This window comes from Nyctibius grandis, chromosome 5, assembly GCF_013368605.1.
Source record: "Nyctibius grandis isolate bNycGra1 chromosome 5, bNycGra1.pri, whole genome shotgun sequence".
Classification (NCBI taxonomy): Eukaryota; Metazoa; Chordata; class Aves; order Nyctibiiformes; family Nyctibiidae; genus Nyctibius; species Nyctibius grandis.
Window position 1 is genome coordinate 58,433,233 of NC_090662.1, and position 16,516 is coordinate 58,449,748.

General features: G+C 48.4%; 1 protein-coding gene across 2 annotated transcripts in view; it reads left to right on the forward strand.

Moving 5' to 3' along the window:
* The window catches only part of ATF7IP (activating transcription factor 7 interacting protein), a 130,166-nt gene extending 115,033 nt beyond the window's left edge, over positions 1-15,133 (forward strand). For both annotated transcript variants that reach the window (XM_068400346.1, XM_068400347.1), the window contains exons 14-15: positions 11,709-11,821; positions 13,866-15,133. In XM_068400346.1, the coding sequence (XP_068256447.1) occupies positions 11,709-11,821; positions 13,866-14,282 (530 nt within the window). In that variant the 3' untranslated portion in view covers positions 14,283-15,133. The remainder of the gene's footprint in view (positions 1-11,708; positions 11,822-13,865) is intronic.
* The last annotated feature ends 1,383 nt before the right edge of the window (positions 15,134-16,516 follow it).

Sequence of the window (16,516 nt, forward strand, 5' to 3'; positions counted from 1 at the left end):
CAAGAGAGGTTCTCCTCCCCCTCTACTCTGCCCTGGTGAGGCCGCATCTGGAATATTGTGTCCAGTTCTGGGCCCCTCAGTTCAAGAAGGACAGGGAACTGCTAGAGAGAGTCCAGCGCAGAGCCACGAAGATGATTAAGGGGGTGGAACATCTCCCTTATGAGGAGAGGCTGAGGGAGCTGGGTCTCTTTAGCTTAGAGAAGAGGAGACTGAGGGGTGACCTCATTAATGTTTATAAATATGTAAAGGGCAAGTGTCATGAGGATGGAGCCAGGCTCTTCTCAGTGACATCCCTTGACAGGACAAGGGGCAATGGGTGCAAGCTGGAACACAGAAGGTTCCGCATAAATATGAGGAAAAACTTCTTTACGGTGAGGGTGACCGAACACTGGAACAGGCTGCCCAGAGAGGTTGTGGAGTCTCCTTCTCTGGAGACATTCAAAACCCGCCTGGACGCGTTCCTGTGTGATATGGTCTAGGCAATCCTGCTCCGGCAGGGGGATTGGACTAGATGATCTTTCGAGGTCCCTTCCAATCCCTAACATTCTGTGATTCTGTGATTCTGTGATTTCTGTCCATCTTCAGATCATTGTAATTTCCTGAGATAGAATCACAGTCAGGCTAAAACAGCATATTTGATTGGATTCTCATAGATGAGAATCCAGATGTCAGCTGCAGGGTCTGCCCTGCTCTCATGCCAGCACCGGACAGCAGCAGTGAGCACACCTGTGGGAGGTGCGCCCAGGTAGAGGAACTTCTGCACTTGGTGACGGAGCTCTGAGAGGAGGTGAGTAGGTTGAGGAGTATCAGGGAGAGTGAGAGAGAGACTATGGGAATCGCACCCTACCTTCCCTGGGACAGACACGACAGGCAGACAGGGCACGTGACGGGGGATTCCTGGTCCTCTCTGCATAGCTGAACAGAGGGACTTAAGGGATATGGGGCAATGGCAGCAAGTTCCTGCCTGCCGCAGCAGGCACAGCAGGTGCATCGCCGCCATGACTGCCCCGCCATCCCAGGTGCCCCTGAGTAATAGGTATGAAGCTCTGGAAGGGGACTAGGACAGTAGTGAGGAGGATGGCTCAACTAGCTCAGAGGTGCTAGATCTCTGATCAGGGGGAAGGTCGGCAGGGCGGACGTTACGGTGGGAGTCTGTTATACACCACCCAACCAGGATGAGCAGGTGGACGAGGTGTTTTACAAGCGGCTGTCAGAAGCTGCCTGGTCGCCAGCCCTTGTACTCATGGGCAACTTCAACTTACTGGATGTCTGCTGGAAATACAACATGGCAGAGAGGAAGCAATCTAGGAGGTTCCTAGAATGTGTGGAGGACAACTTCCTCATGCAAGTGGTAAATGAGCCCAGTAGAGGAGGGGCCCTGCTTGACCTGTTGTTTGTGAACAGAGAAGGACTAGTGGGAGATGTGAGGGTCAGTGGCCGTCTTGGGAATAGTGACCATGAAATGTTAGGGTTTTTGATAGTGGGGGATCACAGAATCACAGAATCACAGAATGTTAGGGATTGGAAGGAACCTCGAAAGATCATCTAGTCCAATCCCCCTGCCGGGGCAGGATTGCCTAGACCATATCACACAGGAACGCGTCCAGGCGGGTTTTGAATGTCTCCAGAGAAGGAGACTCCACAACCTCTCTGGGCAGCCTGTTCCAGTGTTCGGTCACCCTCACCGTAAAGAAGTTTTTCCTCATATTTATGCGGAACCTTCTGTGTTCCAGCTTGCACCCATTGCCCCTTGTCCTGTCAAGGGATGTCACTGAGAAGAGCCTGGCTCCATCCTCATGACACTTGCCCTTTACATATTTATAAACATTAATGAGGTCACCCCTCAGTCTCCTCTTCTCTAAGCTAAAGAGACCCAGCTCCCTCAGCCTCTCCTCATAAGGGAGATGTTCCACCCCCTTAATCATCTTCGTGGCTCTGCGCTGGACTCTCTCTAGCAGTTCCCTGTCCTTCTTGAACTGAGGGGCCCAGAACTGGACACAATATTCCAGATGCGGCCTCACCAGGGCAGAGTAGAGGGGGAGGAGAACCTCTCTTGACCTGCTAACCACACCCCTTCTAATACACCCCAGGATGCCATTGGCCTTCTTGGCCACAAGGGCACACTGCTGGCTCATGGTCATCCTGCTGTCCACTAGGACCCCCAGGTCCCTTTCCCCTACGCTGCTCTCCAACAGCTCTGTCCCCAGCTTGTACTGGTACATGGGGTTGTTCTTGCCCAGATGCAGGACTCTACACTTGCCCTTGTTATATTTCATTAAGTTTCTCCCCGCCCAACTCTCCAGCCTGTCTAGGTCCCTCTGAATGGCTGCGCAGCCTTCCGGTGTGTCAGCCACTCCTCCCAGTTTTGTGTCATCAGCGAACTTGCTGACAGTGCACTCTATTCCCTCATCCAAGTCATTAATGAATATATTGAATAGTACTGGTCCCAGTACCGACCCTTGAGGGACTCCGCTAGACACAGGCCTCCAACTGGCCTCTGTCCCATTGACCACCACTCTCTGGCTTCTTTCCTTCAGCCATTTCACAAGCCACCTCACTACCCGATCATCCAGACCACACTTCCTCAGTTTAGCTGCGAGGATGCTGTGGGAGACTGTGTCAAACGCCTTACTGAAATCGAGATAGACCACATCCACAGCTTTACCATCATCTATCCACCGGGTTACGTCCTCATAAAAGGCTATCAAGTTGGTTAAGCATGACTTCCCCTTGGTGAAGCCATGCTGACTGCCCCTAATGATCCCCCTATCCTTGATGTGCCTAGAGACAGCACCAAGAACAAGTTGTTCCATCACCTTTCCGGGGATGGAGGTGAGGCTGACCGGTCTATAGTTACCCGGATCCTCCTTCTTGCCCTTTTTGAAGACTGGAGTGACATTCGCTTTCCTCCAGTCCTCAGGCACCTCTCCCGTTGCCCACGACTTAGCAAAGATGATGGAGAGTGGCCTAGCAATGACTTCCGCCAGCTCCCTCAGCACCCGCGGATGCATCCCATCGGGGCCCATGGATTTATGGACGTCCAGGTTGCTTAATTGGTCCCTGACCCAGCCCTCATCTACCAAGACAGATTCCTCCTCTATCCTGACTTCTTCTGGGGCCTCAGAGGTCCGGGGCTCCTCAGGACAGCCTCCAGCAGTATAGACAGAGGCAAAGAAGGCATTCAGTAACTCCGCCTTCTTTGTATCCTCTGTCTCCAGGGCCCCCACCTCATTCATCAGTGGGCCTACATTGCCTCTAGTGTTGGCTTTACCTGCAATGTATTTGAAGAAGCCCTTTCTGTTGTCCTTGACCTCTCTTGCAAGGTTTAATTCCAAGGAGGCCTTAGCTTTCCTAGTTGCCTCCCTACATCCTCTGACAACAGACTTATATTCCTCCCAAGTGGCCAGCCCCACCTTCCATGATCTGTACACCCTCTTCTTCCACTTGAGTTTGCCCAGCAGTTCCCTGTTTAACCATGCAGGTCTCCTGGTACCCTTCCTTGACTTCCTACCTGCTGGGATGCTCCGATCTTGAGCTCAGAAGAAGCAGTCCTTGAATGCTAACCAACTATCTTGGGCCCCCTTACCTTCTAGTACCCTGTCCCATGGGATTTCCCCTAGCAATTGCTTGAAAAGGCCAAAGTTGGCCCTCCTGAAGTCCAGGGTTGTGATTCTGCTAGCTATTCTGTTCCTGCCACATGAGATCCTGAACTCTACCATCTCATGGTCACTACAACCAAGGCTGCCCTCAACCTTCACCTCTTCAACCAGACCCTCCTTGTTAGTGAGGATAAGATCCAGCAGCGCTCCTCTCCTAGTTGGCTCATCCACCATTTGCATCAGAAAGTTATCATCAATGCACTGGAGGAACCTCCTGGACTGAGGCTGGCTGGCTGAGTAGTCCTCCCAGCAAATATCAGGGTAGTTGAAATCCCCCGTGACAACCAGGCCCTGTAATTGCGAGACTGCTCTCAGCTGCCTGTAGAAGGCCTCATCACCCTCTTCATCCTGATCCGGATGTAAGGAGGGGCAAGAGCAGAACTTCTGCCTTAGATTTCCAGCGGGCAGACTTTAGCCTGTTTAAGAGGTTGGTGAACAGAGTCCCTTGGGCGTTGGTCCTGAAGGGCAAAGGAGTCCAGGAAGGCTGGACATGCTTCAAAAGGGAATTGATAAATATTCAGGAGCAGGCTGACCTGGTGTGTAGGAAGACAAGCCGTCGGGGAAAAAGACCGGCCTGGTTAAACAGAGAACTTAGGCTAGAACTTAAGGAAAAAAAGAGAGCCTACTTGCTCTGGAAGAAGGGTCGGGTAACTTGGGAGGTCTATAGGGATGTTGCCAGGTCATGTAGGGAGAAGATTAGAAAGGCCAAAGCTCAATTAGAGCTTGATTTGGCTGCTACAGTCAAAGATAACAAAAAAAGCTTCTACAAATACATTAACAACAAAAGGAGGGTCAAGGAGAGCCTCCACCACTTGCTGAATGAGGTGGGTAGTGTAGTGTCAGGGGGTGAGGAAAAGGCAGAGGTGCTCAATGCCTTCTTTGCCTCGGTCTTTAATGTCAAGACCAGTTGTCCTCAGGAGACTCGTCCCCCAGAGCCTGAAGTTAGGGACGGGGGGCTCTGTGAACCCTCCGTAATCCAGGAGGAGACGGTTAGTGACCTGCTGTGCCAGTTGGACACCCACAAGGTTATGGGCCTGGATGGGATTCACCTCAGAGTAATGAAGGAACTGGCAGATGAACTTACCAAACCACTCTCGATTATCTGCCAGCATTCCTGGTTAATTGGAGAAGTTCCAGCTGACTGGAAATTAGCAAATGTAACGCCCATCTACAAGAAGGGCCAGAAGGAATATCCAGGGAACTATAGACCTGTCAGCCTGACCTCGGTGCCAGGCAAGGTGATGGAACAGATCATCCTGAGTGCCATTACACGGCACATGCAGTACAATGGGGGCATCGGGGCCAGCCAACATGGATTCATGAAAGGCAGGTCCTGTTTGACCAACCTGATCTCCTTCTATGACCAAGTGACCCGCTTAGTAGATGAGGGCAGGGCTGTGGATGTAGTCTATCTAGACTTCAGTAAGGCATTCGACACTGTCTCCCACAGCATCCTCCTAGACAAAATGGCTGCCCGGGGCTTGGATGGGTGGACTCTTCGATGGGTTAAAAACTGGCTGGATGGCCGAGCCCAGAGAGTGGTGGTGAATGGGGCAAAGTCCAACTGTCGGCCAGTCACTAGCGGTGTTCCCCAGGGCTCAGTTCTGGGGCTGGCGCTGTTCAATGTCTTTATAGATGATCTAGATGTAGGGATTGAGCGCAACCTCAGTAAATTTGCAGATGACACCAAACTTGGTGGAAGTGTCGATCTGCCGGAGGGTAGGAAGGCCCTACAGAGGGATCTGGACAGGTTAGATAGATGGGCCGAGACCAACAGCATGAGGTTCAACAAGAACAAGTGCCGGGTCTTACACTTCAGCCACAACAACCCCATGCAGCGCTACAGGCTGGGGGGAAGGGTGGTTAGAGAGTGGCCTGTCGGAAAGAGACCTGGGGGTGCTGATCGACAGCCGGCTAAACATGAGCCAGCAGTGTGCCCAGGTGGCCAAGAAGGCCAATGGCATCCTGGCCTCTATTAGGAATAGTGTAGCCAGCTGGTCTAGGGAAGTGATCATCCCTCTCTACTCGCCACTGGTGAGGCCGCACCTTGAATACTGTGTCCAGTTCTGGGCCCCGCACTTCAAGAAAGATGTTGAGGTGTTGGAGTGAGTCCAGAGGAGGGTGACCAAGCTGGTGAAGGGTCTGGAGGGTATGACCTATGAGGAACAGCTGAGGGAGCTGGGGTTGTTTAGCCTGGAGAAGAGGAGGCTCAGAGGTCACCTTATTGCAGTCTACAACTACCTGAAGGGAGGTTGTAGTGAAGTGGGAGTCGGCCTCTTCTCCCAGGCAACTAGTGATAGGACAAGAGGACATAGCCTCAAGCTTCGCCAGGGGAGGTTCAGGTTGGACATTAGGAAGAATTTCTTTTCAGAAAGTGTCATTAGACATTGGAATGGGCTGCCCAGGGAGGTGGTGGAGTCACCATCTCTGGATGTGTTTAAGAAAAGACTGGACATGGCACTTAGTGCCATGGTCTAGTTGACATGATGGTGTCAGGGCAATGGTTGGACTCGATGATCCCTGAGGTCTCTTCCAACCTGATTGATTCTGTGATTCTCTGCTGCCGGGTTAAGTCGACCTAAGCCCTGCATCAAAACAGCATCCATAAAGAAAAAAAGACAGGTCATTGTCTTGGGAGACTCCGTCCTGAAGGGAACAGAAGGCCCAATATGCAGACCAGACCCGACCCGCTTCACAGGGGTCTGCTGGCTCCCTGGGGCCTGGGTTAAAGATGCGAAGAGGGAGCTTCCCACCCTGGTAAGGCCTTCAGATTATTATCCATTATTGATATGTCAGGTTGGCAGTGAGGAAGTAGCTATGAGAAGTCAGAGGGCAATTAAGGGAGACTTCAGGGACTTGGGTTGACTGGTTAAGGGGTCAGGGGCACAAGTAGTGTTCTCCTCTATCCCTCCAGTTTCAGGGTGTGATGAAGGAAGAAAGAGGAAGAGCCAGAAGATCAGTTCCTGGCTCTGAGACTGGTGTACCAGCATGATTTTGGGTTCTTTGATCATGGGTCCATCTACATGACACCAGGCCTGCTGGCTGCAGATGGGGTACACCTGTCTGTCACGGTTTAAAGCTGGGCTGGCGATTAAACCTGCGGCAGATGCCCTCTGTTATCCCCCCCCTCCCCCCAGAGGGAAAGGGAAAGGGAAAAGGGAGAGAGACTTCTGGGTTGGAAAATTAAAACAGTTTTAATAAACTATAATAATGAAAAAAAAAAGTATAATAATAATAATAGAAATAATCAAATATATACAAATATATATACAAAACCAAGATTGAGCTCCCCTGAAGTCAGCCACGTCACCACCGGCACTGCAGGGCAGGCTCCGGGAAGGCCCAGCCTGGGCCTAGCGATGGTCGAGAGCTGGATTCAGGAACGCACGGATCGGGATCGGGGGCAGCAGGAAAACAGACGGAGTCCTCCTTGGACACCGGCCATAGCAGAAAGAGAGCCAGACCCTCGTGATCCCCCCACTTTATACCGAGAATGACGTGTATGGGATGGAATACCCTCGTTGGTCAATTTTGGGTCACCTGCCCTGTCTGCTTCCCACTGCAGCTGCGACCCCCCTTCGGCTCTTCACTCGTAAGCAATGAGGAATTCAGCAGTGACCTTGGTTTCTCTCAAGAATAAGTACAGCAAGAGCCTTTCTGCACAACATCCCTACCGGTGCCTCAGTGATAACTACAAACTTCGAGCGTTATCAGTCCTGGAAGCAGACACTGTCTGCAAAAACATGCAGTTAGTTAGAGGAGACTTAGCTGAAAGTAAAAATCACTGAAAGGAAAATCGGCCTGGTTTAGGCCAAACCAGGACACCTGTCTCAAAGGGGGAAAAGGGTCTATGCGGAGGAGTTGAAAGAGCTTTAAACTAGTATGGAAGGGAGAAGGGGATAAAACCAGGCTTGCTAGAGATAAGCCTGGGGGTGGCACAAGAGTGTTTGAGGGACAGCGTGCTAGCGAGGTCCTTCGGTCTGCCAGCTCAGTGGTGGTGGGAGATGGAGAGCCATGCGGCAACAGGGACACCAAGGGTTGGTGATGGTTTAGAAACCACAGAAGTGCCCCAGAATGGTCATACAGGAATTAGGGCTTCTCCCCCCAACAAAGGTGGCAGGATCAATAGCCCAACTGAAGTGCATCTACACCAATGCACGCAGCACGGGCAACAAACAGGAGGAGCTGGAAGCCATTGTGTGACAGGAAAACTATGAAATAGTTGCTGTCACAGAAACGTGGTGGGATGACTCGCACAACTGGAGTGCTGCAATGGAAGGCTATAAACTTTTCAGGAGGGATAGGCAAGGTAGGAGAGGGGGTGGAGCGGTGCTGTATGTTAGGGAGTGTTTTCACTGTCTAGAGCTTGAGGATGTTGACGATAGGGTCGAGTGTTTATGGGTAAGGATCAGGGGGAAGGCCAACAAGGCAGATACCATGGTGGGAGTCTGCTGTAGACCACCCAACCAGGATGAGGAGGTAGATGAAATATTCTATAAGCAGCTGGGAGAAGTTGCACGATCAGTTGCCCTTGTTCTCGTGGGGGGACTTTAACTTACCAGATGTCTGCTGGACATACGATACAGCAGAGAGGAAACACTCTAGGAGGTTCCTGGAGTGTGTGGGAGATAACTTCCTGACACAGCTGGTGAGAGAGCCAACTAGGGAAGGTGCCCTGCTGGACCTCCTTTTTGCAAACAGGGAAGGACTTGTGGCTGTCTTGGGCATAGTCATTATGAAATGGTAGAGTTTTCGATTCTTGGAGAAGTAAGGAAGGGGGTCAGCAGAACTGCCACCATGGACTTCTGGAGGGCAGACTTTGGCCTGTTTAAGAGACTGGTTGACACAGTCCCTTGGGAGGCAGTCCTGAAGGGCAAAGGGGTCCAGGAAGGCTGGACACTCTTCAAGAATGAAATCTTAAAGGTGCAGGAGCAGGCCATCCCCATGTGCTGAAAGAGGAGCCGGTGGGGAAGACCAGCCTGGCTGAACAGAGAGCTTTGTCTGGAACTCAGGTAGAAAAAGGAGCGTTTATGAGCTTTGGAAGAAGGGGCAGATCACTCAGGAGGACTATAAAGATCTTGTGAGGCTATGCAGGGGAAAAAATTAGAAGAGCCAAAGCCCAGCTAGAACTTAATCTGGCCACTGCCGTAAAAGGCAATAAAAAATGTTTCTACAAATACATTAGCAACAAGAGGAGGGCCAAGGAGAATCCCATCCTTTACTGGATGCGGGAGGAAACATGGTGACAAAGGATGAGGAAAAGGCTGAGGTGCTTAATGCCTTCTTTGCCTCAGTCTTTAGTAGTAAGACCAGTTGTTCTCCGGGTACCCAGCCTCATGAGCTGGAGGACAGGGATGGGGAGCAGAATGAAGCCCCCATAATCCACGGGGAAATGGTTAAAGACCTGCTACACTGCTTAGACACACACATGTCTATGGGGCCGGATGGGATCCACCCAAGGGTACTGAGGGAGCTGATGGAACTGCTCACCAAGCCACTTTCCATCATTTATCAGCAGTTCTGGCTAATTGGGGAGGTCCCAGGTGACTGGAAATAGCAAATGTGGTGCCCATCTACAAGAAGGGCCAGAAGGAGGATCTGGGGAACTACAGGCCTGACAGTCTGACCTCTGTGCTGGGGAAGATTATGGAGCAGATCATCTTGAGTGTTATCATGGGGCACATACAGGATAACCAGGCGATCAGACCCAATCAGCATGGGTTTATGAAAGGCGGGTCCTGCTTGACTAATCTGATCTCCTTCTATGACAAGATGACTCACTTACTGGATGAGGGAAAGGCTGTGGATGTTGTCTACCTGGACTTTAGTAAAGCCTTTGACAGCATTTCCCACAGCATTCTCCTGGAGAAACTGCCTGCTCATGGCTTGGATGGGCATACTGTTCGCTGGGTAGAAAACTGACTGGATGGCCGGGCCCAAAGAGTTGTGGTGAATGGAGTTAAACCCAGTTGGCAGCCGGTCACAAGTGGTGTTCCCCAGGGCTTGGTGTTGGGGCCGGTTCTGTTTAATTTTTATCAATGATCTGGACGAGGGGATCGAGTGCACCCTCAGTAAGTTCGCAGATGACACCAAGTTGGGCGGGAGTGTTGATCTGCTTGAGGGTAGGAAGGCTCTGCAGAGGGACCTGGACAGGCTGGATCAATGGACCAAGGTCAATTGTATGAGGTTCAACAAGGCCAAGTGTCGGGTCCTGCACTTGGGGCACAACAACCCCATGTGCCGCTACAGGCTTGGGTAAGAGTGGCTGGAAAGCTACCTGGTGGAAAAGGACCTGGGGGTGTTGATCGATGGGGGCTGAATATGAGCCAGCAGTGTGCCCAGGTGGCCAAGAAGGCCACCAGCATCCTGGCTTGTATCAGAAATTGTGTGGCCAGCAGAGGAAGGGAAGTGATCGTCCCCCAGTACTCGGCACTGGTGAGGCTGCCCCTCGAACACTGTGTTCAGTTTTGGGCCCCTCGCTACAAGAAAGACACTGAGGTGCTGGAGTGAGTCCAGAGAAGGGCAATGAAGCTGGTGAAGGGTCTGGAGAACAAGTCTTATGAGGAGCGGCTGAGGGAACTGGGGTTGTTTAGCCTGCAGAAAAGGAGGCTGAGAGGAGACTTTATTGCTGTCTACAAGTACCTGAAAGGAGGTTGTAGCGAGGAGGGTGCTAGTCTTTTCTCCCAGGTAACAAGTGATAGGACGAGAGGAAATGGCCTCAAGTTGTGCAAGGGGAGGTTTAGATTGGATATCAGGAAAAATTTCTTCACTGAAAGGGTTATCAAGCATTGGAACAGGCTGCCCAGGGAAATGGTGGAGTCACCATCCCTGGAAGCATTTAAAAGACGTGTAGATGTGGTGCTTAGGGATATGGTTTAGTGGTGGACTTGGTAGTGATGATCTTAAACGTCCTTTCCAACCAAAACGATTCTATGAGAAATAGCCAGTTCAGGTGACTGTTTATCCTACAAGAGTTTGCATAGTTTCATTAGCTTCTTCGATAAATGTGCCAATAGGAAAAAGATGTGAAGCATCTACCTAGAGTTCAGCACTTTATTATAAAAGCATTAAAATTTGGCACTCTGAGCTCCCTGCCTCACTCACAGATTGCATGGACTTCTGACACTCATCACTTAAGACCAGCTTGATGCTGTTTATATAGAGAAGAAATTACAATACAACAGCTGTAGTTTCCTGACATGTGTCACTCTGCGAGCTTCTCTTCTGGAGTATTAGAATGCTTCGTCTTGTACAAGTGTGAAACTAGGGGGTGGTGGAGATTGCCCCAAATCTTTTATTTCTAGACAGAAATAGAGGGACACACTAGGCCACCCATAAAAATGAGCAAAACCTGTGAGCTCACAGAACATACACGTTCCAACAGTAAATGGACAAAACGTTACTTAAGAGAGTGAGATGTAGTATAAAACAAATGAAGACTTGGTAGTTTGCAAGAGTTCTGGATATTATGCACAAGGTTATAAAATTGCCTAGTTTATTCCTGCCAGTCAGGTCAGTTTGCCATGGGAATGAATGAAATAGTAACACCTGTGAGTAACATCCATTGTGTTGTCCATTCTGTGAGGGAGGACAAGCTTCTTGGACAGCGACTTATCTTTTGCTTTTGGTACCATCCACAGCACAGCATTCTGGCATTTGAATGCTGAGTGGGTATCATTTTGCTGCAGCAGCATTTATGTTTTCCTTTCTGAATCCCAAAGCAATGTAATTTTTCTTTTCATACTTAAACTCCCTGTATCTCCCACACTTCCCCTCCCCACCCATTCCTTTCATGCTACAAATTACTAAAACATCATTCTGTTCCCTCTGCAGACATAAGCACTTGCTGTGTTTCACTTTTACAGCTTTAGGGGATGGGAGGTAGTTTTGTTGTTGTGCAGTACTTCATCAGTCTGCTGGCAGTTTGAGGAGACTGTGTCAGTTTGAAATTTGGTGTCATCCAACTGAACCAAGGAGTTGCTCTTCCGGTGTTCTGTTTAGCTGATTTTAAGTATTGAATACTCAAAGTATTCACTGTGCTTCTTACAGGTATGACAGTACGAATGCCTCAGACAACTGCATATGTTGTGAACAACGGACTAACTCTCGGATCTGGAGCACCTCAGCTTACAGTGCATCATCGACCACCACAAGTGCATGCTGTGAGTATTCGTTTTTAAATTACTTAATGCAGTTTACAGACTTGTCTCTGCATTAATGTCTTTCAGATTGCTTCTTAGTGTGAACGGCAGAATAGTGAAATGCCTTGTAGTTGCTTTGCAGCCAGTTCACGTGCATAGCACCACCCTGTCACCTACAGCAACTTCTGCCAAGAATGGTAAAAGCTATGCAATCTATTAGCTTACCCCAGAGTTCTCCAGATCACCAGTAGCACATACTGAAAAATGGTGCGTGAATTGTCTGCAGGTGACTTGTAGAGTCAAGGGCACAGAAGAACTGCCACTAAAAAGTTTAGTCATGGTTTGGCTACGAATTGGATGACCAGTTTCTCAGTATAGCTGTTGGCAAAACTGGGGTAGGAGAACTAGGTACAGATAAGATCCTCAAGATTGCCAACTCCCAAATTTCAGAGGGTTTTTTAATCACTGTTGGCGGTAGTTACTTCTGCGTCACTTCAAACCCCTTTTTGTAAGTATTTGAGAATTTACTCTGACTCATTTCATACGGTTCTGTTGTTGAGACTGAACCAAATTCATTGCTAGCATATTCACTGTTGGGCAGTCACATCACTTGTGATGTCCTGAAATAGTAAATACATTGCCAACAAGGTGGCTCACCGTTCTTTCAGTCTAGACACCTGTCGTAGTTTAACCTCAGACGGCAACTAAGGCCCACACAGCTGCTCGCTCACCCCCCCCAGTGGAATGGGGGAGGAGAATCAGAAGAGTAAAAGTGAGAAAACTTGTGGGGTGATATAAAGACAGTTTAATGGGTAAAGCAAAAGCCGGGAGCACAAGCAAAGCAAAACAAGGAATTCATTCACTGCTTCCCATCGGCAGGCAGGTGTTCAGCCATCTCCAGGAAAGCAGGGCTGCAACACGTGTAACAGTTACTTGGGAAGACAAACGCCATCACTCCCAACATCCCCCGCTTCCTCCTCCTTCCCCCAGCTTTATATGCTGAGCATGATGTCACATGGTATGGGATATCCCTTTGGTCAGTTGGGGTCAGCTGTCCCAGCTGTGTCCCCTCCCAACTTCTTGTGCACCCCCAGCCTACTCACTGGTGGAGTGGTGTGAGGAGCAGAAAAGGCCTTGACTCTCTGTCACCACTGCTCAGCAGTAACGAAAACATCTCTGTGTTATCAACACCGTTTTCAGCACAAATCCAAAACACAGCCCCATACTAGCTACTGTGAAGAAAACTAACTCTATCCCAGCTGAAACCAGCACACCACCATTCAGCTTCATGCATTCTCCAGTGATTAATGATGAGACTATATCAAGCCAATATCACACAGAACGGTTAAGATGGTAAAAACTACTCCAGATTCCAACCTGAAAGGCCCCTGGCTTGAAAAATAACAAAATTTCGTACTCATTGTAACCGCATTCCTGAATTCATCTTAATTAACATAAACGAGAGACCTAGGACTGTTTCTGTGGTATTAAAAACAATGGAAAGCCACGTTTGTGCTCTTATTTCAAAATTTTCTGGAAACTGAGGCTGAGCTTTTGTGATCAATTTAAAGTGATAAAATCCATGTGTGTGGCATTGTTACCCATTCTTCCTTTCATGACTGAAAACCTGCCTGTTGAAAAGATGATGAGTTGTCAGCTTAATCCACTGCCTGGGGTGTTTTGGGTAATGTGGGAACAGCAGCTCAAATGTAGATTAGCTCAAAGTCATTGTGAACCTTCCTGCTTAGTTGGTAAAGGGCACAGTGTACAGTCCATCACCTCTAGTGAGGGGAAGCAAAGAGGATATAGGGAAGTAACTGTGGCAATGATCATCTGTACAGCTAGGGATTTATATGTTATATATATAAAAACCTCTGGCATCCTTGGTCCCACCACTTCTCAACCTTTACTACTGCTCTCTTACCTCTGCACACAGGACTTAGAGTTGTGATGGTTGGGTGATTGCAGGCTCATTTGCTTCCATTTACCTGGGGAATGATGAATTAAAGTCTCCTTCCACTGCTGTAGCCTCTGACCTTTCCCTTACTGCTCTTATGTTGCTTAGGAGCCACCACGCCCTGTACATCCTGCCCCACTCCCAGAGGCACTACAGCCACCACGTCTGCCCCCTGAAGCTGCCAACACTTCTCTGCCTCAAAAGCCACAGCTGAAGCTGGCACGAGTACAAAGCCAGAATGGTATTGTGCTGTCATGGAGTGTCATGGAGGTGGACCGGAGCTGTGCCACTGTGGACAGTTACCATCTCTATGCCTACCACGAGGACCCGAGTGCCACTGTGCCCTCCCAGTGGAAGAAGATTGGAGAAGTGAAGGCCCTCCCTCTACCTATGGCATGCACTCTTACGCAGTTTGTGTCTGGCAGTAAATACTACTTTGCCGTCCGGGCTAAGGACATCTATGGACGGTTTGGACCCTTCTGTGACCCCCAGTCCACAGATGTGATTTCTTCCCAGAGCAGTTAAACTAGAGATCTTTGGAGCCTTTACATCTGCCCTGCTACCAAGAATTACTCCAGTTTTGGGGGGGGTTGATCCCATGCATGAAATACACTTTTAAATCCACTCTCTGCAGGATTATTTTAGACAGTTGTGTGATACACTACATGCATTCAGAACCAAAAGAAAAATAAAGTCTCACCTGCAGCAAGAGAGCCTGTTTTTTTTTGGATAGCTCAAGTCATGGGCTATTTGAAAATTTCATTTTCCCTTCCATGACAGCTGTTCCACCTAGATGCCAGCCTACCCTTTATCCAAGGGCACACTGGATGCCTGGGATTCTGCTTCAGAGTGGGAACAAAATAATAAATTACAGTTTGTCTGAAGCAGAACATACACATCTGTAGTATCTATCAAGGCACTAACATGAGGGCAAGAACAGATTTACCTCTTGCCCTCCACCACTCTTTCGGCAGGCTGTGATACGACAGGTGATTCAAGGTCTCACTTTTGTACTGGAAGATTGAGTGGTCTGGTCTTATTTTACAAACTGTAATGAGCTCTCTGAGGGGAGGGAAGGGAACTTGAGTATGGCCAGGGAACCAATATGTGTGTAGATTTGGAGGTGGTGGAAAAAAAAATTAAATCACCTCACTACCTCCTACCTCTCCTAAATAAGAACACTCCTCTAGTTACACCATCATCCCCAGCTCACACTGGGAGCATTCCCAGGTCATGTCTGAAACTGGATTGTAGAGACTGCATTCACACCTCTCTAGCTCAGATAATTTCTCTGCCCCTCCCCTCATACATCCAGCCCTATTTTTTAGATTTATTTTGTGCCTTAAAGAATAATTTCAGAAATAAATGTAGCCAGATACTTTGTGGTGTCCTTTTATTTGCTTGGAGTTATTTTTCCCCTTTACCTTTCTAGCCTTTCATTACTGCTTCTCATTTTCCTGGCCTGCAGGAATTATTATTTCTGTAAAGACCGGAAGTGTAACATCTGCTGGTGCTGGATGCGTTTTTTTATCTGCAGTATCATTCAACCCTTTCCTCACTGTAATTCTTGAGTAGTTGTTTTTTGTCCTGTCCAGAATATTAGAGTGTACAGACAGTATTTTCCACCAGAGCCTTTCCCTGTTCTTTTGGGAAAGCTGTATGCTGCAGTTCAGCCAAAGAAGAGACCTCTGTGGTGTGGCACCATGAAAGCTTCTAGCTGTTTGCACTCAGTTTGGAAGTTCAGTTAGTATGAAAAGATTAGAAGCTGGCTTCCCAGTGCTCTTCTCTTACGTCATCGCCTGCCTGCCTCTGCAGAAAGCTAACACACCCACGATTTTAGACACTGGTCTAAAACTTGTGAGCAATTGCAAATTTTAATAGATGCTTTCGTGATGCTTCTCAGCAAGAAAAGAAATTGGTGCATCTCCCCACTGTCATTGACACTTTAAACTTGCTTTTTGCATAACCAAATTGTAATGCACCTGGACAACAAAGTATATGTGAGGTTTTTATTTTGGCACTTTTCAGTCTCATTCCTGCCCAGCAGAACCAAACAGTGGATTTAGAAGGGAAAGAGTTCTTTTTAATCCACTTTGCCATGTAGCAAAGCTGTAGAAGATAACATTTTTTAATTTCTATACTCTCTTTCTTAAAACCACCATTTTTAAATGGTGGAAAAGAGCAGGAAAAATTAAATCCCAAAACATGGCTGGTGAAATATGCTATGAGACGATGGGTTCTTTAGTTGTGTTTCCTTCGAGAACTTCTACAGTGAAAGAAGCTGCATTGTAGACTTTTGTCCATACTATTTTACTGCACTCACCTCATGTAGCTGGGATTGGCACTTCTGTCAGGTGAGTAACAAACATTCTCTGTATGGAAACTTGCATTTAAAGTACAGCAGTTGTATTGATTTGGGCAAGCAAAAATTCTGTCTAAATCCAAGTATCAAGAGAGAAGGTTCACACTGAATCTCATGTATGAACGATGTGTAACCCTTCCTTTGAATAACAGTTGTCCCTGTATTACTGGTGCCAATAATCAATAATGCCTTGAATTTTTCTATGTTTAATTAAATGTTTTGTCTGCCTATTTCAAGGAATAATTACTTAATAATGCATTTAGTCTACTTATGGGAAGTTGGGTCCTTATAAAGCCAGTTCTGTAGTAGAGGTTAGAGCAGTTGATGGCTGTCAAGTCCTCCTTCAGCAATTTTTTTAACATGTCTCTGAGGTGTTACCAAAGGGCCGCTGGCCATA